This window comes from Musca domestica, unplaced genomic scaffold (genome assembly GCF_030504385.1).
Source record: "Musca domestica strain aabys unplaced genomic scaffold, Musca_domestica.polishedcontigs.V.1.1 24, whole genome shotgun sequence".
In the NCBI taxonomy this organism is placed as follows: Eukaryota; Metazoa; Arthropoda; class Insecta; order Diptera; family Muscidae; genus Musca; species Musca domestica.
Window position 1 is genome coordinate 4,855,629 of NW_026712272.1, and position 27,937 is coordinate 4,883,565.

General features: G+C 35.2%; 1 protein-coding gene and 1 long non-coding RNA gene across 2 annotated transcripts in view; one reads left to right on the plus strand and one right to left on the minus strand.

The window, feature by feature from the left end:
* The window catches only part of LOC101895146 (RB1-inducible coiled-coil protein 1), a 31,978-nt gene extending 11,704 nt beyond the window's left edge, over positions 1 to 20,274 (plus strand). Inside the window, exons 3-6 of the mRNA XM_005184778.4 lie at positions 11,662 to 15,513; positions 15,585 to 15,873; positions 15,943 to 16,042; positions 18,679 to 20,274. Coding sequence (XP_005184835.1) covers positions 12,269 to 15,513; positions 15,585 to 15,873; positions 15,943 to 16,042; positions 18,679 to 19,781 — 4,737 coding nt within the window. The 5' untranslated portion in view covers positions 11,662 to 12,268 and the 3' untranslated portion in view covers positions 19,782 to 20,274. The remainder of the gene's footprint in view (positions 1 to 11,661; positions 15,514 to 15,584; positions 15,874 to 15,942; positions 16,043 to 18,678) is intronic.
* Positions 7,210 to 8,368, minus strand: LOC105261888 (uncharacterized). The gene is made up of 3 exons (XR_891573.3): positions 7,950 to 8,368; positions 7,639 to 7,833; positions 7,210 to 7,570 (listed from the first exon to the last, which is right to left on the minus strand). It is a non-coding gene; the product is annotated as an uncharacterized LOC105261888 (long non-coding RNA).
* Positions 20,275 to 27,937: the final 7,663 nt, after the last annotated feature.

Sequence of the window (27,937 nt, forward strand, 5' to 3'; positions counted from 1 at the left end):
ACACCATATCTTGTGTAAGTAGAAATATTGGAATGTGTGGAATTTTAAAAGAGTCGGAAGCTTTTTTCGTATTTTATGATAAATATAATTATTCAAAATTTTGACCCGTTGTGGGGGTGGTAACAGAAGGTGTGGTCCGATATATTCCATTTTTACACCAGATCTTTCTGTGGAATTTTAAAAGAGTCGGAAGCTAACTTCATATTTTGTAAGAAATATAATTATTCAAAATTTTGACCCTTTGTGGTGGAGGTAACAGAAGGTGTGGTCCGATAAATTTCATCTTTACACCAGATCTTGTGTTAATTGTAATGTTGGGATGTGTGGAATTTTAAGAGTGTCGGATAATTATTTCACATTTTATGAGAAATATAATTATTCAAAATTTTGACGCTTTGTGGGGGAGGTACCAGAAGGTGTGGTCGGATATATTTCATATTTACACCAGATCTTGGGTTAATAAAAATATTGTGATGCATGTAATTTGAAGAGAACCGGATGCTTATTTGGGATTTTAAAATCGTTTTGGTTATTCAAAACTTTGACCCTTTGTGGGGGAGGTGCCTGAAGTAATGGTTCTATCTATACTATCTATATATATATATACTATATAACAGATCTTGTGTTGATGGAAATATTGAGATGTGCCAAGTCTGAATGGAATCGAATTTTAGTTTCGCGTTTTATGAGCTTCATAAATATTCAAAATTTAGACCCTTTGTGGGGGAGGTACCAGAAGGAGTGGACCAATATATTCCATCTTCACACCAAACCTTGGCTTAGTAAAAATACCTATGTAATTTGAAGATAATCGGACTCTTACATCACATTTTATAAGAGTTATAATTATTGCAAATTTTGACCCTTTGTGGGAGAGGTACTTGTTGAAGTGGTCGGATAGTGTCCATTTTCGCTCCTGACCAAGCACTGATGCAAATATTAGGTTTTGCAAAGCTGGAGCAAATTTGGATTATACTTTCTCTTTCTGTGCAGTAAATTATTTTCCTTGGAAATGTTGACATTTTGTGGGGTAGGTACCAGATGGAGTGGATCGATATTGCCCATCTCCGAACTTGATCTAAGTTTGATAATAATATTACGATGTACCAAGTTTGGATCAAATCGGAGACTCCCTTCGAGAGTTATCGTGCGCACAAGACAAACGGACGGAGATCGCTAGATCGTCTCCAAATGTTCTAAAACGAATTTGGTCCAAAGAGACTTAGGGCCTATAACCGTTATTTCAATAATGAACGTTTTGGCTGTATCAAATGATATATATCCCCTCTCTAGCCATATGGCTGAGGGTATAAAAAAATCAATTAATAGTCCATTAAGAATGGCGCCCAACGTTGCAATCAGATTACGGTCGGAAACATTAATTTCAGACTTAAACTGACCAATTGATTATCTATTAAACTGGCGCCTAACATTGCTCTCAGAAAATTAGAACTGACATGGAACTTTTTAAGCTTGAAAACTCATTGGAAGACAATGAGTACCGGGCGAAATGTTGGAAGGAATATGTCAACATTTGACTAAGCATATGGACCTTTTGAGTCGTAGTTGCGTTCAATATTCGCGTGGAATAACCTTCACAAGTAGTAATAATGGAGTGAACTTAAACAAAACAAAAAAACTGATATCATTTTAACAAAGAACATATATATTACAGCAATAACAATGTATGTATGTAAATATATGTGTTTGGTTGCTTGTTCTCATTCTTTTGAAAATATAAAAATTGAATTGAACCAAAAAATTAACGAAGTAATGAAAATGGAAAATTTTGAAAAAAATTTTGATTGTCACATAGCCGTCTAAATGGTCTATAAGAGTGTGTGTAGGTCACTCTAGTTACGTTTTCAGCAAAAAAAAAAATGTCTAGCAAATCTCGTACTCAGAGAGTAAGGTAGTTGTTATGCTCTTGTGGATGAAATCTATAAAAACGTGAAAGTAAATCAGCTGATTTTTCAAAAAACAATTTGTTAGCCATAAAAATTAACAAAACAGACAAGCAAAATTTTATACATTTTTCTCAATTAGACATACTTTTATTCAAAAAAACGTTCCTATAGTTTTTTTTTTTTTTTTATGATTATGGAACTTCTCTAGGATCATCTCAAATTTTTGTCCCTAACTTTTTTTGCATAACCAAAGGTTGTGCTTTATTTTTGAACAATACTGTATATTAGTTACCTACCCACACATATGCAAATGTGTACATATGATTGTGTGTTCTTTACTTTACAATTATCTGTGCCACTGAACCATATTTTTTTTTTTTTTTTTGAATAGCAAACATGCAATTTCACTTGAAGCTATAATTTGTTATAACAACAAAGAAGTCTGTTAACCTTTCGAACACTTTGTGTGTGTGCGCGCGCTACTGCGATTGTTAATTAAAAGAAAGATCTGTTCTTTACATTGACCCATATTTTTCATGAATCATTAAATATGTTCTCCTTTCAAAAAAAAAAAATCTCTGAATAACTATCTGAGCAATAGTCGTGGGTTCTTCAGGCCGACGTTTCAGAGAACTCCCGGAGATATTATTGTGAATTTTTAAAGAAAAGTTTTTATGGGTATTTCAATGGCTTAATTAAGGACTTGGCAGTGGTGTAGTGTATTTTAAAGAACAGCAATTTTACAACGACCTTTACTTTAGGTTGGCTGCCATTATTGCTGTGCGACAAAATTCAATTTTTGTCAACTATTATCGATAAAATCCAAAAAGAACGTCAATTTTCACACGACCTTTATTTTTTGTTGGGCGCCAGTATCGCTCTCCGACAAAATTCATTTTTTTTCAACTATTATCGAAAAAAAAATCCAGAAAAAAATTTTATTTTTCACACGACCTTTATTTTATGTTGGGCGCCATTATCGCTGTGCGTCAAAAATTCAATTTTTTCAACTATTATCGGAAAAAATTCAGAAGATTATGAAAGTAGATCCAACAAGTAAAAAAGCAGAAAGTTCCGCCGCGCTGAACTTTGAATACCCTCCACCATGCGGAAAGAACTTGGAAATCTTCAAAAAAAAAAATAATAAAATCCGTTAAAAATGCTGGTAAAATCTTATAATCACCGAATATGGCCTTTATGCACATTGAGATAAAAAACGACAACAAAGTCAAAAGCCATCATTTTTACATTTTTTCTTTAATTTTATTGAATCAAAGAAAAAATTGTCGGAAATATCATGAAATTTTAGAATAAGTTTCAATTTGTTCGAATTGGTCACCTTTGGTCACGAATTATGGCCTTCAAACGGCCAATGAAGCCGTCACACGCTGTCCGAATGTTGCTCTGCAGTATTTTGGCCCATTTCCGGCGAAGCGCTTGTTTGAGATGATCGACACTTTGGTATTCTTTAGTGCCAACCTTGCTTTAAAAAAAACTCCGGACCCAATAGTCCAACGGACTGATATCCGGAGATTTTGTTGGCCATTGTGCGCTGGAAATGAAGCGAGGAACCTCATTTTGTAACCATTCTTGGGTTGCGCGTTCTGAATGCGATGGTGCTGAGTCCTATTGGAATGTCCGGCTAAAATGTTTTCGTGCCCAAGGCTTTAATACATTTATTCTGACACCACGGTCGATTAATGCAAGCGGAGAGCGACCATCGCCTGTTATGGCGGCCCACACCATCATCATTGCCGGCGCTTTAGTTCTGGTGGCCAACCGAAGGTGCACATTTTCAGCCGACCTCCTTGGCAAGTAAACACGATCATTTTGTTTGTTTACAAACTACTGGAAAACGAATCTTTTCTCATCGGTGAAACCTAAATCCGGCAGTTCACCACTTTCGACCAAGCGAACCAACTCTTTAGCTCTTTTAAGTCTATTTTCTTTCTGTTGCGGTGTAAGTTCTTGCACTTTTTGGAATTTCAGTGGCTTTACCCCGAGCTCATTTTTCAATATCTGCCGAATGGAATATTGCGATATATTCAGCTCATTTTTCGGCCATTTCGACGCGGGTTTCGGTCAATTTTCGAACCATTTCTGCTGATGTTGCTGTTTTCTTCCGCATACTTCCTTGACGGGTCGGTTTACGCTACCAGTATCACGATGAAGAGCGATGGCACGAGACACAAAAGATGTATTCACATTAAATGCTGAAGTGGTCCAACGATAGCCACCTGTGGTTTACCAGCCAAATATAAAGAAATCACATGCTTGAATTCCATCACGAATAACTTTTTTCTGGACAATTCTCACCAAAATGTTCTGTACGCTTGTAAAGCTGTCACTGGAATTATTTTAACTGCTGTCGGACGAGTGGCTTAGAATGGACAGCAGCCTGAAGTTGGTTGCAGTTTTTTTCATCTCACCCGGTATACCCTCCATACTATGTATGGTGAAGGGTATAAAAAGTAGGTCAAATTTGGTGGAAATCCATTCAAATATAGCTATAGCTCTCCCATATATACAGTTAAATTTTTAAATAAATGTAAAAATAATTAAAAATTAAAATTAAGTATTCTCCAATTGCTAATATCACAGATGGTTGGATACGACTAAAATAATGCTGATGTATAAGTTGCATTGGTGTTATCTTTGTCTTCTTGACTCCACGAAGGGGTCTTTTGGGTCCTTTTTTCATCAAGATATGGTTGAAAACGCCATATCAGCCAAAGAACCACTCGGTCCGTCCCACCAAGTGATTAGAAAATCCAGTGCAAACATGTACCCATTTGTAGACCTAATTTATTGTTGTTGATAAATAAATTAACACATTGACATTTATCTTTTGCATTACTCACACGCCAAGGTATTTCGCCAACTTTAATAATTGAGGCTAAAAATACCACTCATTTCATTCCATTGTTGTGAAATTTGTCAAAGGCTTGTTGTGGTAGATATATTTGTTTTAGCTTCTCTCTATCTTCATATACTCACCGTTTGCTTATGAATGACATTTTCCTATGTTTTGAAATTCAAAAAAGTTCTACAATAAAGGATCTTGTAACGATCGATTTTATTTTTTGTCAATTGCTTGCAAAACAAAGATTTAATGAAAGAGTCTTATAAATGGTTCACTCTCGATCACTCTCTCTCTCTTTCCTTCTTTAGTTTGAGTTGAACCACCAAACGTGCTGTTTGTCATTTTTTGCATATTTTGGCAATTCTAAGTGATGCCAACGCAATATTGTTTTTAACCGAAGAAATAAAACGAAAGAAAAAACGCAAAGCTTGAACAGACCTTCAAAAAATAAGTAATAAGTAAAAATAATAAGAAATTATAGGTAAAGGACAAATATTGTGAAATTTCTTTAAATTCAACTGATTTCTTTGTTAATGAAATGTCATAATTTTGTGAACACTCAATTCTAAAGTCTTCAGTGTATACTGTGATATTAAAAAAAAACATATATTTTTTTCCCAGTGTGTTACGTTTTATTGCTGTTTTTGTTTTTTTTTGTTGATAGTTGGTAGCCCCCAACTCGCCACTGGAATATCAATAATACATAGTTGTTGCTGGTCCTGTTGTATGATTTGATTTCTTTTTTGTTTTTTAATAAAATGTGGATTTATTTTCATCTCTCTAGAGTGCTATTATGACATACCTACCTACATACTGGGTATGTAGATGTGTGTTCATTTACTGGTATCATATACAGAGCACTCGCTTTGAACATGATTGCAGACATCATGTCGTGAATTTTGGTTGACCAGTGATGTCAATGTTTGCAAACAAAACGCGGACTTTTTAAAAACCGTTATAAGGGGAAACCAATTAATTTTTGAGTTTTGCCTCTTTAAGGCGAAGATCATATGTTTATGATTTATGTGTTTATTTCTCTGTCGAGACGAGCTCTATAATCTGAAATTTGGAGTGAAAAGGAAAGCCAGATAGACACTTTCACACACTCACCACTATGCGACGCGTTTCGCCGTTGGTTAAGCGGCTCTCTGGAAAGTAGTATTTATTTCAAAAAAAAATATATATTCCACTGACAGCTCATTATATTGTTTACAGGCGTACAAAAGCATTTTTGTGAGAATTTTCCAGAAAAGAAGCTATTTGTGATGGAATTTAAGCGTGATAGTGTGATTTCTTTATCCTTTAACTCCTGAGGTGGTGGTAAATTTTACCCTCCCTTCACATTTTTTTGAAATTCTCTATTCTATTACAATGAATAAAAATTTTGTTCACCTCAGAATTTAAAGGTTATATTTGGCTGGACAACCACAAGTGGCTATCGTCATCTGAAAATGTGCACCTTCGATTTGCCACCAGAACTCAAGCGCTGGCCATGGTGATGGTGTTGGCCAAAACGCCATAACACCCGATGGTCGCTCTCCGCTCGTATTAATCGACCGTGTCTGATGCCATAAATGCCGAATATTATCGCGAAAATATTCTGGAAGGTGTATTAAAGCCTTGGGCAGGCAAACATTTTTGCCGCAGACCTTGGACATTTCAACAGAACTCAGCACGTGCCACCCAATAATGGTTACAAAATGAGGTTCCTCGCCACATTTCCAAAATGGTCACCAAAATCTCCGGATACCAATCCGTTGGACTATTGTGTCTGGAGTATTTTGGAAAGCAAGGTTGGCACTAAAAAATACCAAAGTGTCGATCATCTCAAGCAAGCGCTTCGCCGGGAATGGGCTAAAATTCATTGGCCGTTTGAATTCCATAATTCGTACCAAAGATGACCAATTCGAACAAATCTAAACTTATTCTAAAATTTGATGCTATTTCCATTTTTTGTTTTATTACGGCGTTTGACTTTGTTGCAATTTTTTATTTCACCCTGTATAATTTTGAATAATTCTGACAGGAAACGGGCAAAGCCTCAGGACTGTATTTCTGAAGTTTTCCGAAACTTTTCTACCTCCTTATTTTAACATGGCTATTATTGTAGTACAATGAATGCAATGTCGCATAAGTTTGGCAAAATTTTAAAGAACGACCCATGTAGGGGGTTATTTAACTTTTTTTTTTTTTTTTTGAGTTACCGACAAATATCGGGCTAATAAAATGGCAAAATTATAAATGTTGGTCGCTAAATTGTCAATTACCGAAATTGTTAGAATTTTAATTTTTGTCGGTTACTTAAAATATTAGTTGGCGAATCGCTGATTGTGTTGTCGAAATTGCCACAAATCAAGGCAATGCGATTTTAATTTTTTTTAAATAAATAATCAAAAGAGTGTTTGATTATCTTAAAAAATGTATATAAAGGGTGATTTTTTAAGAATTATAGAAAAGTTTTTCAAAAAATAATAAATAAATTGATAAATGAGTAAAAAAACTAAATTCTTAAAAATGCAAGAAATCTTCATTTGAATTGGTAGTACGGTCCACATAAATTAAAATTTAAAAATTATTTCATGCAAATATTGATCGCGACTGCACCTCAAATGATTTATCCGTTTAGTCCAATTTTGGCGCACTCTTTGCAACACTTCGTCCAGTAACTCATGAATAAATGCTTCAATGTTGTCTTCCAATAGCCACTTGCTGCTATTATAACTTTAAGAGGAACTGCATTTTTTGATGTAAAAAAATGGTTAAAACTTATTTCTCGTGTATGTAAATGATGTTTTTCAAGCTAAAATAAAAGAGGAAAACTTTGAAAAGTTAAAATTAATATAATTAATAGTAGCTACGCGAATTTACAGTTGACGGAAAAAGACGATTAATTGAGATCGATTCATGGGTCCTTCCATAATCCATTAATTGGCTTCCACATCAATTTTATTCATTAGATCTCTCCCCACCAATTCAAAGAAATGCTTGATGACAAGATTTTATTTTATTTTGTACTTTGTCTCGTGATATGGTTAGATTTAATTTTAGATAGATTTTACCTTTCTGTATATAAAATAAAAATAAATGAAAATTACATGAGTTATGTCCCAAATAACTTGGAGCTTGGGCTCATTTTGGTGTAAAATTAAACTTTAATATGTGTTTATGAATTTACCCACCAGATGCGCGTAACATTGGCATCACTGTTAATTGGCTCTCTACAATGTCGCTCGCACACTCTCTTTACCACCGTCTCTTTGTTTGACAAGTTTGTTTTTTTTTTTTTGTGCAATACTACATTGATTTCCATTGTGTTGCTGCTGCTGCCACCGCTGTTTGTTATTTTTCGTTTCGTTTTTTTTTTCTTCTAATTTTAAAGCAAGTGTCTGAAAAGCTTAAAAACACGTTCCTGAATTATAGTTTCAGAAACTAACAACTTTATAGCGTTATGTGTCTGGCTAGCTGGCTGGCTATTTAATATTTATCAGCACAACACTTTATTTTTGTTTTGTTTTGAATATGTTTACCTTCGAGACAGAAATGACGTTATAAAATTTTAAATTGTTTTGGTTTATTTTTTTTCTTCTTGTTATTATTTCTATTGTTCCTGAAACTTTCATTGTTGTAAGCGTCTCGGTCGGTCGGTCGGTCGGTCGGTCTGGGCATCTTTTTTGGGTGAGTGTGAATTAAGTGTTATCAGCATTTATAGTAGACGGCTGTTATTGGTTTCAATTTCTACAGTATGAGCTAAATTTATGCAACGTTGTTTTGTTTTTCTTTTGTTGGGAATTGAATTAAGCAACTGGTACAAAACGATATAAGGTACATATCTTGCCATTTGATTAACATCTTTTCTTATGGCCCAGGCTTCATCGAAAATAACAGTTTTTTGACCCCATATTTATCTGAATCAAATTTAAATTGCTATATCGGACATTTCATTTTCACTATTTTCTGTTTCCTATTGAACTTTAAAATGGTGTATATAGTACAAAACAAGTTTGACCGTGGAATAGGTTAAAGTCGTTCATACATACCTAGACTAGGAAGAGGAAAAGGTAACTATAATTTTAAAATTATAATAATGTGTATATATTATATATTTATCTTTGTGGACTACAAAAGGTGAATGTACGCTAACTTTTAGGCATGTTCAAAAGTGTGTACCCACTCACCTAAGCCGGTGTTTACTCAAGATAAATTTCATTGTAGCCGAGTTGTATTTTACTACCTCTTGCCGTGGTAGAATTATTGGTTTAATATATCCGGGTCTGGAACAAGAATAGGTCAAGATCTGGATACCACAAGTAAAAATAATTTCTCGGAATCATGGTATAAATACTTAAAGCTGAAAAAATCCGACAGTTTTTACGAAACTAGGATTCAGTCAAAATATTTAACTTTTATGTTAAATTTGTATTTTTACTTTTCCATTGCATTTCAACAAATTAGATGATGTTGCACAAACGTTCACAGAAAATAATCTCAGAGTGCAGTGTATCTGAGAATAATTAACGACGTCCAGATTACATAAATTATTGGTGATCATAAAATTGTAAAAAACAGTATATAAAACAAGTTAAAAAGTATCAGTCGGTATTGCCGCCAGAGATATACCCTCAGCCTATGTTCGATTATCTAAATATATTTTGACTAGTGTTAAGGTTATTCAAACGTTTGGCCCTCTATGGAGCAGATTCCGAAGGAATGGGCCAATATTACCCATTTCCTATCAGACCCAAAATATGATATAAATATTTCGACAGATGTGCTAAGTCTAAATGGAATCGGATGTTAATTTGGCGATTTATGAGCTTCATGGGTACTCAAAATTTCAATATTTTGTGGGGGAGGTACCAGAAGGAGTGGACCGATGTATTCCCCCTTCACACCAGACCATGGGCTGATACAAATATTAGGATGTGTGAAATTTGAAGACAATCGGACTTTTACATCACATTTAATGAGATTGTAACTATTCAAAATTTTGACCATTTGTGGGGGAGGTACTTGATGGAGTGGACCGATATTGTCCATTTTCACGCCTGTCCTAGCACTGACGCAAATATTAGGATTCGCAAAGTCGGAGCAAATTCGGATTAGCCTTTCTTTTTCTGTGCAAAAAATATGTTTTTTTTTTGAAAATTTCGAACTTTTGTGGGGGAGGTACCAGAAGGAGTGGGCCGATATTGTTCATCTTAACACCAGACCTTGGGTTAATATAAATATTGGGATGTGTGAAATTTGAAGACAATCGGACTCTTACATAACATTTTATGAGAGTTGTAATTATTCAAAATTTTGACCATTTGTGGGGGAGGTACTTGATGGAGTGGACCGATATTGTCCATTTCCACACCTGCCCTAGCACTGACGCAAATATTAGGATTTGCAAAGTTGGAGCAAAAATGGAATATCCTTTCTCTTCCTGTGCAAAAAATATATTTTTTGAAAATTTCACCTTTTGTGGGGGAGGTACCAGAAGGAGTGGACCGATATTGCCCATCTCCGAACTCGATCTAAGTTTGACAAAAAAATTACGATGTAGCCAATTTGGGCCAAATCGGATACTCCCTTCGAGAGTTATCGTGCGCACCAGCCAGACAGACAGACAGACGGACGGACGGACATCGTTAGATCGACTCCAAATGTTCTGAAACGGATTTGGTCCAAACAGACCTAGGGTCTAAAACCGTTATTTCGACTAGGCACGTTTTGGCCGTATCAAATGATATATACCCTCTGTAGCCATATGGCTGAGGGTATAATTACCAAAATCCGATCAACTCCTAAATTTTTCATTTTTGTGACCACTTTCGAATGCAAATGCCCACTTTGGACAATACTGATAACCCGACATAAATAGATAACCTGTAATAGAATTGGTTATTTTGAATATAAATTTGAATTACCACCAAATTTGTATATTACACTGTGCGACACTCTAGCAGATTATGAAAATAGAGCTATAAACAGAAAACAACTGTATCGGCTTTTTAAAGTAACAGCTGTCGTATGAGTGGCTTAGAAATGACAGCAGTCTGAAGTTGGATGCAGTTTTTAAATCTCACCCTGTATTTCATACAAATTATAAATAGGTAAACCAACATGGCCAAAATCTTATATTAACACACAACAGGATAAAGACAGCCTATAACTATATTAATCTAAAAAAACTAAATAAATAACAAACATTTTCATAATCTGCTGGATTTTTCCTGTAATTTTTGTGTTGCACAGTGTTATTCTTAAAAATGTGTCTGTCGTGCCCTATGGAAAGTGATTTCCTTTGCTGTCATCTGACCGCTTTTGCTGAAAATAGAAATATTGCTTCGTTCTATTTTTAGAGAACTTGGAATAGATTTTGTATTTTTTATGATCAGTTCTTCAAGTTACAAAAATCCAGAACGTATTGTACATTGCTTTTAGTAGTTTACTTTCATTAGTCACATAATAATATGGAAATTAAATTTGTTTTCACTTCGATTAGGTTGCCACAATCTTGGGAAAAATCAAATGAGATAATAGGCCAAACTTATAATAAAAAAAAATTAAAATAAAACAAAACAAAAAAAGAATTGGTACAAATTCCAATAGTTCCGCGATTAACACGAACATCAAATGCGTTTTCAAAGGACTTTACTTATTAGCAATTCCCAAAGGTATTGGTTTCAATTTCCTCTAAAAAGAAATCCAAGCCTTAGATGTTGTTTTTCACTAATTCTCACTTTTCGATATTCAAAAGAACTCGAAATGACCCAAAACTATTCTTTAGTGATTGTTTATATTTTGAATTTAGGTTGATTATATCTCATTTTCCCACAAACTTTAAAATTAAATCATATTTTATTAAATACACTAACTATTTTTTTTTCTCTTTTTTGGTTTTAGGCATTAAACGTCTCCTTTGTTGCGACAAGAAGAAGAAGAAGAAGAAGGAGAAGCTGTAGAAAAAAGAACTCCTCCTTAGCCACCTCCGGCTTTATTTTTGTATTTACCCAAAAATTCCAAGGCTAAGAAGCTAGCAGCAAGCAACCAACCCAAAATATATACTAAATGGGACGCCAATTTAGACAAGTGGCACTTCGAAGCCATTTTTAAGAGGATTTTTGTTTCGTTTTTTTATTTTTGCAACATCTTTCAAGAGACGACGCAAGGAAACCAAGCAAGCAAGCAACACTGCCAAAAAAAAATAATCCCTACCACAACAGCAACAGCTATACTGAAAACAAAAGAGGAGAGGGTGGCTCTTTTGTGGAGTAATTCATTGCCTTCTACTCCACGTACGCCGCCTACACGTCGTCGACGTCGTGGTAGTCGTCGTCCTCGTCGCCATCCAAAACATCTAAGCTGGATTTTTTAACTTAAGCACAATTTTTGTTCTAATTTTAATAATTAAAAAAAATATTCCGTAATACATCTCGCCCAACTGCGGCGGACACACCCCCTACATCCCCGCTAAATCAGCCAGACAACAACAACAACAAAAGCAACCAAAATGTTGTACGTTTTTCATGTCGATGTCGGCCGCATGTTAAATTTTGATATGACAGTTGCACTGTCGTCGGTTGAAAATCTCAAAGACACCATTGAACGCCTGCATGGCATACCGGCGGCCAATATTGTCCTGCTGGTGAGTGGCGGTGAAATGTTAATACATTCCACACAAGTCTCATATTATTCAGCCGGCACCGATACAAATCCCATTTACATGTTCTTAACGGGCGATGTTCGCCTGCCAGCCCTTGAGCCTCCCGTGGAGGCAGATTTGGATTTGCGTGAACAGGTCGAACGTAGCCTTGAACTGCCGGCTGTCTATGATACCGTGGTGAGGAGAGCTCAAATTGCATTGCGCATGCATGATTTAGCGCGCGACGAAGAACGGCTGTGCGAACGTTTGGTGCACGATCAACATTTGCAACAGCAGGGCTGGTCGGCGGTGGTAGCCAATTTAGAGGATTTGACGGAGGAATTTCGTCAACGTTTTCGTAATTTCTGCGATGCTTTTGACAAGCATTTGGAAAAGAGGTCATCGTATTTGGAATTGTTGCGGAATTTCGCCGATGATTTAACCAAACTGTCACGTATACCCATTCTGCCGGGTTTAATGCCTCTGGCGGAGGCTGATTTCCATGGATTTGATGAGTTTCTGGAAAATGACGATGTGTTTTCTCGTTCCAAAAATGCCCAGGAATCGGTATTAATGGTGGGTGGTGCTAATAACGAGTACGCGGAGGAAACAGACCCAGAGACACCAAAGAAAGCAGAGGGTGGTGGTGGTGGTGAAGAGGCCGGTGATAATCCCCCAGATGACAAGTCCACCTCATCCACCTCCACATCGCCCAACAAAAAGTTAAAAATGGGCACCGATTCCAATGAAGAGCGCATCTCTCAAACCTCACAGACATCAACGTCATCAACGGCCCGCCGCCTCAATCTTTTGCAATGGATCACCTCCAAGGAGAACCGCAACGCCCTACGGACAATGGCCGAGGAATGTGCCCAGGGCTTGAATACATTTAACGAAGAGATCTACGATAAACTGAAAATCGAAGTCCAAAACATCATCAAACTTGCCGAACAGAATGAGGTCAAGGAAATCAGGGGCCTGGGCGAACGCCTGTGCAAGCTGGAAGAATTCAAATACAAAATAAAAAGTATGGTCAAGGATCAGCGTGAATTGTCCACAGCCTTCCAACAGAATCAAAACAGAGCCATTAACCTCAGAGATGCCTCCATATTACCCGATCTATGTGCCTCGCATCAATCTCAGTTATTGGTTATGCTGCAAAATCATCAGAAAATCCGAGATCATCGGCGCTGCATTGCCAAGGCCAAGGAAGAGTTGGGCTCAAATCTGTATGCCCGTCTGAAACGCATTGTCTTCATTGAGAATGCCATGAGCGAGTTTGATAACCGGCTGTTGTTTTATCTACGCTGTTTGCGCAGGGCCGAGCGGCACATACACATCATAGATCAGATCCATCAGGCACCGAATATGTACGTGGCTGCCGTCACAGAAGTAATGCGCCGTAAAATCTTTTCCTCAGAGTTTCGCCTGTGGGCCTCTAAGTTGGCCGAGGATTTTGATGGCATCCACAGTGAAGAGATGAAACGTCGTCAACAGTTCAATGTCAACTTCGAGGGGCATTTCCTGAATATTTTATTTCCCGGTATGACCGATATGCCGCCGGCCTTTGCCAATGAATATCCACTCGTGTTTGATGCTCGTCTGCCGAATATCACAAAATCGGATATTGATGTTCTTACCACACATTTACCCGAAATGGCCTCGCAGATACAATTGCCCGATATGGAACCTGTGATATATTTTTTTGTTTCTCGTTCGGGTATGCATCAGCGGGAGCGTTTTGAAGAATTGCTCAAAAAGAGAGAGAAGATCGAAATCCAGGAATGTTTAAAACAATTGGCGGCCGAGATGGGTGAGGGCGACTCTGGTTCCTCATCATGTAAAGCCATGCAGACGAGCGGGAAAATCCTGGTAAATCCTCGTGTAAATGAGCTACGTAAAGACACAGGCGGTGGGGGAGGAGGCGGAGGAGTGACGGGCGGCGAAGAATCAGAAACCGATACCGAAACTGAATTCGAACAAGTGGCGGCCGTACAGCAATCTGTTGCAACATCAATGACCGACAACCCATTCCTCCCACAAGGCCTTACAAAAAGTACCGGTACCGAAAGTGTTTTAATGCAAAGTGCCGAAACCCTGACAGAGGAAACAGGCGACTCCCTAAAGGCAGAAGTCACACGTATGCGAGCAATGTTGGGAGCCATGTCTAAATTGGCTTTGGATTGCATACAACTGGCACGAAGTAATCTACAGAGTTTTCGCGAGGAAGCCACAACACAAAAAGAAGATCTCCAGTCAGAATTGCAAAATCTCAATGATAAATGGAATGTGATACGTATGCAATGTGAAGCCCGGGAACAGGATGCCCGCACCATCGAAGAACAAAGAGAACGCGACATCTTACTGCTAAGAGAAGAGCTTAAGAAACGTGAGTGCGAACTGCAGGAGGAAAGGGAGAGAAATGCCGAAATGGCCACGATGCAAATAAAATGTGCAACTCTGGAAGCCCAGCTGGAGGAGTTAAGGGAAAAACTAAAATCAGTGGATGCCGAAAGGGAACAGGCCGTCTCTGAGGCATGTGAAAAACTCATACATGCCCATAAAACCGAGCTGGAGTCACTGCGTCAACGTTTCAAGTTAATGACTTCAATGGAACGTTCACCATCGGATCTTAGTCTAGAAGTACCCACAATGGTCGCCGGCGGCGGCAGCAGCAGCAGCGGAGAACGTAGTCTGGAAAATGTCATTGACAAGACGCAACATGAACAGCAAATGAAGCAACTACGCTCAGAGCTGGAAGCTGAAAAAGAAAAGGCCATAACGGCAGCCATTGAAGTGGAACGCTCCATATGGCAATCGAAAATATTCCCACTCAATTCAGAATCTGTGATGGCCAACGTTGGCATTCTTAAGCAAATGATTGTAGACAAGGAGCGCCAACTGGAGCAATTGCGCGAAAAGGATCTAATGTTGACAAAGGAAAATTTCCAATTGAAAACACGCCTGGATGCGTTGACCAACGAGGAGGGCAACAGTTGGCTAAAGGAGAAAATCGATTATTTGAATCGTGACAAGTGTCGCCTGGAGGAGGAACTAAATCAGGAGAAATCGAAACGTCTAGAAATGGAAACATCTGTTGCAGCTCTCAAGGGGTAAGTTGACAAAATGAGGAAAAGAAAAAATGATAAAAGAGGTTATTACTCCATTTACATTTGCCTTCCAGCTCCACTTATGAACAATCTACCTTGCCACGTTCCAAATCCAGTGGTTCTAGTCAGAAATCCATCATATTGGAGTCGTGCACCAAAGGTGATTTGGTCTTTGTCGTCTGGAGCATGCGTCACGGCCAATTTATGGTTGTACAAGATTCCCCCAGTTTATATTTTGTTCATGGTGACAGTTTGGCTGCACTGAATTTACGTTTACCCCAACCGGGCGATGATACCAGCATACCAATGCCTTACTATGCCATTGGTCGTGTGGTAGAAAAGGAGTATTGTCAGGCTCGAAAGGTAAATTGGGAATTGTGTTTTTTTTTTTAACCATTGTTTGATTATCTATTTCTTTTCTCTTTCTTGCAGGATGAAAACCGTTATCGTGTCAATAGAGGCTCTAAATTTTATCGTATTAAATTGGTACCATTGCTATTCAGGCAGTCGGTTAGACGTGAACGTTTAGAATGTAAGTGTGGAACATGTGCAATTGGGTTTCGAACCGAAGGGGTTGAATTTTAAAGGATTGGAGGACTTTCAAACTCTGCAAGGGTATTTCAAGGGGCTGTGCTTCCAAGAATGTTGACTGATTATTGAAAATCACTGGAAGGCCTTTAAAGCCAAGAGATCATAGCATAGAAGATATCCGAAAGATCTAATTAGCGACACAGAAGACAGCCAATATTTAATCTAATCTTAGACGTACTTCAGACCGTATTTTTTCTCATATCTTAAAACCACTTAAAGATCTTTAAATAGAAAAGAGCTCCAAGAGTTCCTCTTAGCATGGAAGACGAATGACGTTCAATTTAAATATAAATATTTATAGAGATATTCAAGAGATCATAGGATATATAGTATTCGAATTGTCTTGTAAGCGCAGAAGACACCCAATAGTTAATCTTAGCTTTGACAATCTACAGACCGTAATACTTCAGCTTTTACAATTATCAAAATCCCATTGAAGATCACTCATAGATTCTCACAATACGGAAGGGTTCCAAAAGAACCTCTTAGAAAAGAAGGCTAACCACACAAGACCTCTTTAAAACCCATTATGTTTCATATAGGAATGACGTCCAATTTGAACATTTAAATATTAAAAGAGATATACAAGAAATCATAGCATGGATGATATTCAAATGGCGTAGAAGGCTACCAATAATTAATCTCAGCTAAGATGAAATTTAGAACCTATTTCTGCATAGCTTTTAAAACTACCAGAAACCTATTGAAGACCACAATAGAGAAGGTCTCCAAGAGGTCGTCTTAGAATAGAATGCTTACAACACATATGGGAATGACGTCCAATTTGGACATTTAAATATTAAAAGAGATATACAAGATGATATTCAAAAGTCCATGTAAGCGTAGAAGGCTACCAATAGTTAATCTAAGCTTAAACGAAATTCAGAATCTATTTCTACATAGCTTTTAAAAGACAGAAGATCTTCACAATACACAAGAGGCTCCAAGAGTTCCTCTTAGAAACGAATGCTTATAACAAATATGGAAATGACATCCAATATGAACATTTAAATATTAAAAAAATATCGAAGAGATCATAGCATAGATGCTATTCGGAAGTCCATTTAATCGCGGAAGACACCCAATAGTCTATCTAAGCTTAGACGAACTACAGAACGTATTTCTGTTTAGGTTTTTAAACTACCAGAATCCTATTGAAGACCACAGTACAGAAGATCTTCACAATACAGAAAAAGGTCCTCTTAGCATAGAATGCTAACCACACAAGATCTTTTTGGAACTTACTGTCTTGGACAAGTGATGTCCAATTTGAAATTTGAAATGTTCATATATCTTTTAATATTAATGTTAATATCTCCAAGAAATCAAGGTATAGATAATATCCGAAAGATTTTATGGGTCACACACAGAAGACACTCAATAGTTAATCTTAGCTAAGAAGAACTACAAACCGCTCCCCTTCGCAGGTTTTAAAACTATCGGAATCCTATTGAAGGTCATCCATAGATCTTCACAATATAGAAGAGCTCCATGAGATCATGGAATGCTAACACCAAAAGATCCTTAAATTAACTACTATTTTGGAAATCCCTGTCTGCTGCAGATCCTAAATATGTCTTCATAAAATCCAGTAAAACTCTTTGAAGGTTTTTTTATTATTCCCTATATAGAAGCAATCCTCTTTCTTTTACAAAAAAACTAACAGTTTTCTATTTTGAGAGAATGTCGAATGGTCGTCCACTTTGAAAATTGATATCTCTATCTTTAGCAGACCCTAAAAATGATTTAATAAAATCAAGTGAAAATGCCAAGTGGCTCTTTCTGTCCCTTCTCATTTGAACGTTTTTCTATATTCGCATGGAATTTTTCAAGAAAAATCCCAGCTACAGTTTTCTACCTATATTGGAAAAATTAAACATTTTTTTCCCACATAAAGAAAATCTCCTCAGAATTTCGCGGGGTTCTTTATCACCAGTAGTGCTTACAAAAACCAAAAAAGAAGAATAACTTCAGAATATTTTATCTGTGGAAGATGCCGTTTTGTTTTTAAATTTTTAGGGTATTTCTCAGGTGTTTTTGTATTTAGCAGACATTTTATGGACCTCAATCTAAAAAAAATCTTAGGAATCACAAAGCCTTTTTACAGCACATCCCTACGATCTCCTTAAAACCTTCACTTAAAGTTCCCAAAAGAGCCTTCTCTAGAAGACGTTCTAAGAGACTTCGTCATTCCGAAGGCATACTAAATAAAACCCTAAGTGCATTTTATCAGTGGGAGACGTTACTTTGTTCTTCAATTTTTGGGATACTGCTAAGGTGTATTGTGTATTTAGCAGACATTTTATGGACCCCAAACCAAAAAAATCTAAAGAAATCACAAAGGCTTTTTAGAGCACATCCCTACTATCTCCTTAGAATCTTCATTTAAAGTTTTCAAAAGAGACTTCTCTAGAAAAAGTTTTAAGAGACTTCATCATTCCGAAAACATACTCTCTCTGATGATCTTCAATATTTTCCCAGAACTTTTCGATCTTTCAAATAGGCCCCAAAGCCTTTCTACTTACTTACCTTCAGTAATTCATATCTAAATCAAATCATTTCTCATTTAAATTGCAGCATTCACCACATCAATTAGTCGTTCAATATCACAAAGTGAGTCTCATGGCGGCGATAACATACTGGCGCCATCTTCTTCATCGGCAACAAACACATCGTCGTCATCATCACCATCATCGACAGCTGTATTGGGTTCGGGCACAACACCATCATCATCGTCGTCATATTCAACGCATGGTGTAACTTTAACTGCAGCAAAGGATGTTGTTGATTCCACTACAAGTGGCAGCGGAGCTGCAACAACATTACCAATGGCCACATCTCCCATAACTGTTATAACAACTACAGCCAGCAGCTCCAGTCACCATTCATCAGCTGGTAATGTTTCGGGTCCCCAAATGTTAACCTTTAAGGAGCGTACCATGAGCATTACCAGTGTGACGGAAGAGGATGATGAGCCGGTGTCATTGTTAAGTGAACGTTGCCGCTACATCAGTGTTAGTGAGGAGGATGAAAATGCCATTGCGGAAATGGTGGCCGAAACAATGGTGACATCGGCAAATGCCGCAGCAGTTACGTCAGCCGCTGCAACATCATCATCTTTGTCTATGTCACTGACAATGTCGGCGACAACAGCGGCGCCCACAACAACAACAACAACAAATCAACAAACAACTGTGATAACAGAGCAGCCAACAGCAACAGCCAGCAAATTGGAATTAGATTTAATGTTGGCCTCTGCTGATATAAATACAACATTAACCGATACAATAACAACAACAACAACACAAGATAATAATGAAAACATTACAACAACAACAACACAAACGAATACAACTAGTAGCAACATCCCCCATAATCCCTCTGCATTAAGTTCAACGACAGCTGATGTAGATGCAAGCAACAGTGGCTATGGCGATGACGACGACGACGTTGCAACACCACAAATTGTGGTGGCATCTACATCATCAGCAGCAGCATCATCATCCGCAACAGCAGCAGCAGCAGCAACTCCTCTTTTTATAACTCCTTCATCCAATGAAGTCGCTGACAAAAGCTCACCTTCCATACCAACATCGATTGGTACCACAACAAGTGAGGATTCGGATGAATATCGATCATTGGAACCAAAAGATGATACGGATTTTCCAATATCCGAATAGTGTTGAAATTTATTATTTCAATGCTATTCTATGCTAATGATATTACAACAACAACAACAGCGGACAATGCTACAACATCATGGCTTGGTGACATTGATTAAATAACACAAAAACTAAGTAAATAAATTATTAACGACCGACAATGACGACGATAGATTGATTCTAATGCTAAAATAGTAAAGCTGACCAACCACAATAAGAATTACAACACTAGTGTTAATTAACAGAAACGACAAACGACAATTCTTTAATACAACAATTTACTATTATAACAAAACAACAACAACCAGAAGAAATACAAACTACTACTACTATAACTACTCCTTTAATGTTGTGCTGCTATTCTCTAAATGTTTACCAAAAAAAAAAGAAGAAAAAGAAAAAAAAAAACAAAACAAATGAAACTAAATCAAATTACAAACCGAAATACAATACACAATAATTGTTCTAAAAATAATAATGAAAAGAAAAAAAATGGAATAAATACTGCAAACCAGTAATGTTTTAATTGTACACACAAAAAGAACACAACCACACTCACTCCCACTCCCCAAACAAACAAATTTTCGGTTAAAAAATATATACCTACACCAAAAGAGAAAATCCAAACAAAAAAATGTGTTTTTCAGATTCAAAAGAATCTTGAAATGCAACATACATTTTGATTATAATTTCAAAATCATTTCGAAACCAAAAAAACATCCATCACTTCAGATTGATTTTTTATCATTGGAAATCTATCTAAGCATTTGAATGATGAAATGAAATGAAAGACATTTAACGAACGGCCATATCTTCTGGGTGTTTTCATGCTGAAACAACGTTTTGAAAGGCAGAAAATATATTCGAATAAAAATTAAATTATTTGTAAAATTTATCGTGTACTTCAAAGAAGAGACTCTTTGCTCTATCCAACACATTGTTACTTGACATTGAAAAATTGTTTAATTGAATCCCTAAATCGATCGAAATCGCTATATTTGATTTATATATATAACAGACATTAGAGCAACGTATGAAGTAGATTTGAATAAAAAAAGGAAGACATTCAACTATTTTTCCATAAAAATTGACTAAGAATCAAGAGGCTTTTATTCAATTTTAAATGTTTAAAAAATATTACTGAAGAGCATAAAATCATTTCCAATATAAATTGTGAGCATAATTCGCTTTCTTGAATTATTTTCAAAATTAATCGTCTACTTCGAAGAGAGACTTTTTACTCAAACCAAAATCATTGTTATTTGAAATTGAAAAATCGTTTTATTAATATTCTTAACAACAAGCTCTCATTTATATAACATACATTAAAGCATAATGAATTAAATTGAATGAAAAAGGAAGATATTCAACTATTTTCTCCACAAAACATGTTTATTCAATTTTAAATGCTAACAAATATTGCAATCTCTTTGATTATGGAGCCATAAGTTAAAATTTATTTGTATTTTCCTCAATTTCAATTGAAATCAATATAATTTCAATTTAATATTTGACATCAAAGCACTTTTAAGTCAATTTCAAATATTAAAAAAATATATATATTTATGTGCAAAAATACATAGAAGGCTTTTGTCGGCTTAAAGGTGAGAATACATAAAACGCTTTTTTTTTTGAGTTGGTTAAGTCATCGGCTAGCTTCTTTGGAAAATAACAAGGGAGCGTAGGGCCAAAATCGAACTAAGTCAACCTTAAACTCCTTTGTTCCTCTACAAAGAAGCCAGCCGTTGACATAAGCCAGTCAAAAAAGCGTTTTAGTGTGGAAATACATAAAGCGCATATTTGGCTGGCTTAAGTCATCGTCTGGCTTCTTCGTGGATGAACAAAGGAGTTTTAGGTTGGCCTAGTTCGATTTTGGCCCTGGGCTCCGTTGTTCATTTCCTAAGAAGCCAGCCGATGACTTAAGCCAACCAGATAAGCGCTTTATGTATTCCCACCTTTATGTATTCTCGTCTTAAGTTATTGGCTGGCTTCTTGGTAAAACAACAAACAAGGTAGATTTAATAGGTAACCGCATCGGTGAATTGCTAAAACAAAGCAACTTTTGTGGTACCCTCAAATGTCAAAATTGTCATCTAAGGCGAAAAACATACATTCGCCATGACATTTAAAGTTTGCGGCAATTTTGTTTCAACCAATCAGAAACGAGGTGTTTATTTACATTTTATGTTGTGTGTGGAAATTAAGCCAAAGTAATAATACGACTTTCGGGGACCATTGTAACAGCCTCAAGTGGATAGTTAGCCCCTGAAATGTTTATACAACCCCACAACTGTAATATCTTTTACGTCATCGGCAAATACCTCCAATATTCCAGGCAATGTTGGTAACCGGAGGTTACACCGACTCCAACATATGGCACAACAGAAGCAAGTTTTGACGATTAAATGGTTTTAAAGAAAGAACATAGCACCAATTTCGCCACCAGTAAAAGCCCTCTTGGTAGCAGAGCCGATGCAAATTCCCCAAATCATACAAAGAGTTTTCACATACCACAGGGAGCTGGAAGAGATGGGGCTAGTAGAAGTTTGGATAAGACCAACTGAGTCATAGCTCTCGTGTCTCACGGTTTTTCTTATTGCAAATGGAACACTTTTTAATTTTTCTCATTTTCTTTTTAATTTTTTTTTACTGGTAATTCACTCTAAACTTGCTCTTAAATTTTGAAATATCAAAAAAAATACTTTTAGTGAAGTTGACATAAACATTTTTGTTTTTGTGTTGCATTTATTTAGGGCGAATTCAGCATTACAACAACTTGTTTTGACATTTAAAGGTGCCGTTAGCTGGGGTGATGCGACTACCTAGTAGATCTACCCTAAGTTTCCTTTGTGCTTTTACAAAGAAGCCAGCCGAAGACTTAAGCCTGTAAAAAACCCTTCAATGTATTTCCACCAGGGTTGGGCATATTGTACTAAATTTTTAGTGCACTAAGAATTAAATAATTAGTGGTAGTGCAATTTTTAATTCCACTACCACTAAAGGGTTAGTGGTAGTGAAAAATAAATTGCACTACCACTAACTCTTTAGTGTTATTTAAAAAAAAATTGCACTACCACTAAATTTTAGTGGTAGTGAAATTTTATTAGCACTACCACTAAATTTAGTGATTTTTCAAATAAAATTTGCACTACCACTAAATTTTAGCGAAGCCAAAAAAAACACTATGTATATAAGTATTATACCAGCTATAATGAAGTTTATTGAAGTGAGTAGGGAACAACAATCCAGAATATATAGTACATATTCATAAAATTTGATTACTTTTTCTAAATAGCACTAATTTAGTGCTATTTTTTATGAAATACCACTAATTTAGTGCAAGATTTTTTTAAATACCACTAAATTTAGTGGTAGTGCTATTGAAATTTCACTACCACTAAAATTTAGTGGTAGTGCAATTTTTTTTAAATATCACTAAAGGGTTAGTTGTAGTGCAATTTATTTTTCACTACCACTAACCCTTTAGTGGTAGTGGAATTAAAAATTGCACTACCACTAAATGAACAGTGATAGTGAAATTATTAGTGCACTAAAAATACAGTTCATTATGCCCATCTCTGATTTCCACCTTTGCAATGTTTTTTTTTTTTTTTTTTTTTTAATAGAGTCATATTAATACAATTTAAATTAAATGGTTAACATGAAAATACTTTAACTCAATTTAAAATATTTAAAAAAATATTGCAATGTCTTTAATTGTGGTGTCATAGTTTTATTAGCTACAACGTCTTATCTCCAGAAGGCTTCTTTCGGTCGTTTCCCAAAAAAATTATAAATATTCGCTTCGAAATAAAAATATAGCGGCGAGTTTCTACTTTAATGTTTTTAGAAGTAATGTTATATATAATAAATAAATATTGTTATAAATTGTAATTCTTCCCAAGATCTGGACCCTGAATATTATTGCTTCGAAAATCGGCTTATGCAGAGGAGAAAGAGCTTACCCTCTTTACTTTGGTAGAGAATTAAATGTCTTTGACTATGACCAACATTTTTGATTGATTCATGGACTTTATGGAATGGTCGGCTTAAAAAACTGGCATATTCTTACGGAAATCTAAAGCACACTACCTTGAGAATTCAAAAAAGTTTTCGATGGATACCCATCTTAAATATGACTAATAATTTGCGATGACTTTAAACTGGGGATAAATCCGATCGTAACATAAAAATTTTTGAGAGTAAATGTTATATTTAACAAACTAAATTTTTTTATAAAATGTAATTGTTCTCGAGATGTCGACCCTAAACGTTTTACGAGAATTTTTGTATTTATTTCGTTGCTTTGGAAGTCGACCAATGCAAAATGAGTAAAAAGACCCTTTCTCTCTGGCCTTTATCAGACAATTTAATGTCTTTGCCTAAGAACAAATTTTTGGATGAATGCAAAAGCTTTTTGTAATTATCCGCTTAAAAAGAAAAACCAGCATATAAAGGAAATATTCTCAAGGAACTCAGACTCTTGACAAGTCAAAAGGTTTCCGAGGGCTATCTATGAAATGATTTGCAAGTACTCTGAACAGGGGATTCATCTTTCAATCCGATCGTAACATAAAGCAGAAGTCGGCGAAGTGACGAAATCTTTTTAAGAAATATTTCTTGGATTTTATTAAAAGTCTTTCTAGAGTTATTAAAAATAATCTTGTGCTCTTCAAAAACGAATACCCTTTTCTCTGTTGCACAAAGTCACATTCAGAACCTTCCATATACCGATTCAAATAATAGTCTCCGCGTCAATTTTTTTTTTAATTCAATGTAATATATTTTTTCATTCTTGTTAAAGAATTCAATGGTCCTCCTCTTTCATATAAGGACCTACTGACCAGAAAAATTGTTGTCTATTTTAAGAAATCCTTTTTGGATTTTATAAGAAGTCTTTCTAGAGTTATTAATGAAAATCTTCTCCTCTTCAAAAGCGAACACCGTCTTCTCTGTTACAAAAAGACATGCCACTTTCAGAACCTTCCATCTACCCCACATTTTTTCAATTTAATGTAATATATATTTTTTATATAAGAAACTACTGACCCAAAGACTTTTGCCTTCTAAATTAAACACTTTTTTAAATTTATAAGAAGCCTTTCTAGAGTCTTTAAAGAAAGTCTTCTGATCTTCAATAACGCATACCATCTTCTTTGTTACAGTGGTTTCTACAAAGACATGCCACTTTTGAGAATTAACGTTATCCTTCCATCTACCGATTCAAATGGTCTCAGGCCCATATTCTTCTATTCAATGTAATATATTTGTTCATTCTTGTTTAAGAAGACCTAAATGTTCACTTCCATATGAAGAACTACTGACCCAAAGACATCTGCCTTCGAAAAGAAAGACTTTTTAAAATTTATAAGAAGCCTTCTATAGTATTTAAAGAACGTCTTCTGATCTTCAATAACGTATACCATCTTCTCTGTTAGAGTGTTTTCTATAAAAACAGAGGACTACTACTACTCTACTCTGTTGCAAAAAGACCTGTCCCAGTTTTTTCTAAAAAGACATCTCTCTTTTAGCACGTCCTTTTGATTTCCTTTAAAAAATACCACCTAATTCAAATGGATTGGATTCAAGTGTTATATCAAAGATGATTTGAAAAGGCAACCGGTTAAGTTTAAAAGCTATTTAGGCAGGTGGTCTTTTCAAGTCTTCTTTGATATTGAATCCAATAGAAAGAAACATCGCTTACATATAATTATTTCTGGAACCAATCTAAAGCTGCTCTCCTCAAAGTCTTCTAGACTTGTTAGCAGCTTTTAAATAATTTTCTCCTGATTTTAGAGGTTTTTAAAAGACACTAGTCTTTTAGGAAATTCGTTAAATAGTTTTCATCATCTGTATTCTTTTTGCCAAAGTTTTTCCAATTTATGAACACTAAAGACCGATTATACTAAATTGTATTCTTTTAATAGCAGACACAATAGGTAGTCTTCCTGCCACCGAAAAAGAGAAAAATCGGAGTATTCAATTCCACTTTTTAATCTCTTATGATGGAACATCACTTATCTCCTTAAAATGTCCAATATGCAAAAGACAGTCCTGACTTGTTAGCAGTTTTCAAATAACGTTCACCTAATTTCAAATCAATCAGAAGGCCTCTAAAGACGCTACACTTTTGTATAGCATATATTTTAAATAGTTTTCATCATGTGAATTATTTTCGCTAAAGATTCTTAATTTATGCCACTCTAAATTTGATCCTTAAGCAAACCGTTTATATTAAATTGTATTATCTTAATAGCAGACACTAAAAATAATTTACCTACCACCAAAAAGGGGCGCATTAAATTCCACTTTTTAATCTCTTTGTTTTTAATTAAAGAATTTCGGGGCCTAATAGTTAGGATACAAATGGTTTCATAACTATTTATTTAATCGTCCCATTTACACTTTAATTCAACTTTAAGAACCGCTTATGAAACCCTTAACCAAATGTCTTTCAGGCTTGTTTATAAAAATAAAATCCTGAGCAATTACTGTACGACGGAACATTACTTCCATTTTTCTGGAAGCAATCTAAAATTTGTCTACTTAAAGTCTTCAATGTCCAAAAAACAACTGTGACTCGTTTGTAGCTTTCGTATAACTCTTATCTCAAAAGACGCGACTCTATAGCAAACACTTTAAATAGTTTGCTTGTTTTCGCAAAGGTTTTTTAATTTATGGAAATTATAAATCGGTCTCATTTCAGCCGGGGGGAGATCGTTTCATTTTTTTTATATATTTATATTATACTAAATTGTATTTTCCCAATAGGAGACTCCAAAAAATAATCTTTTGGGAAAAATACACTATTTTACTCAACATTTCAACCTATTTTTATAAATAAAAAAATTTCAAATTATTTTTGGAACCTATGTAAAATTCGTCTCCTTCAAGAGTCTCCAATAGGCAAAAGACAATATTTTTATCGATAATGCAATTTTTCTTGATATTTATTAACTTGACATTGCGAGATTTTTGAAACTTACATACATCTCGGAAAAAAAATTTTGATACCAACACATAGACATTGCATAAATGACTTAAAATTTTTTTTTAAATATAAATTGAAATTGTTTCTTCTGGATATTGGATTCTTGTTAGAATTTTGATGAAATTTTAAATTTTTTTAAATGACAATGATGTGAGCATATACCCTTTTTTGCTTTCATATTTAGGTAAAAGTTTTTCATTCGATTCGATTTGTTGTGTTAAGATCCTCATATTGGAATTTTCGATTCGTCAAGTAATAATGATTCCCATTTTGCTTTCATCTTAAATTTAAGACTTCATTCGATTTGATTTATTTGAAAAGAAATATATGTGGTGAAGGCTAAGTTAAAATACACTTTTACGAATAAAATAAAGTTATCTAAAGAGGTTCTAATTCATATTACAAGCTAAACAAAAAAACCAATACATGAAGACATTCAGAATATGGCTTAACATTATTAGCATGGTAAAAGAATCCAGGTAGTCGCATCGACGCAGCTGCTGGGACAATGAACTGTCAAACTGATTTTGGAATTGAAAATGTTGAATGAAAAATTATTGAAATTGGTGAAAATTGTTGAAAAATGCATATTATAAGAAACTCCGACTTTCATCATATAAGAAAACATTTAAAAATCCACTTATTTTTGACAAAACTTTTCAAAAATTTTGACATACAAAATGTTCCCAAGCGTTGATGCATCTACCTATATTCTTCTACCCTGATTATTAGTAACCCTCCAGAACATTTCTAATTTGAACTTTCCGAATATTAAGTAAACCACACATTATTAAAACTAAAGCGGACGTTTTCCTTTATAAAAGGTATTATTATTTTTCATTATTTTTTTAAAAAACGAAAAATACATCCTTCCTACCTATTATACAAAGATAAACAAACAAACACACACCACCAATACACTCTATATAAATGATCATCTAACAACAATCTAATTAAAAATTAGTTTAAAAGTTAAAAATAAAACTATTAATTTTTCTACTTTTAATTAGTTTTATTGGAAGAAAGAAGAAAAGAAGAACGAAAACGAAAAAAGAAAGTAATTATTTTATAGTACACACACACACAATTTTGAAACAACAAATTGCTTTAATAAGTTAGAAGACGTACTCTATATCTCTCTATCTCACCCCACCCAAAATGGAATCAAACAAAAATATTTTTT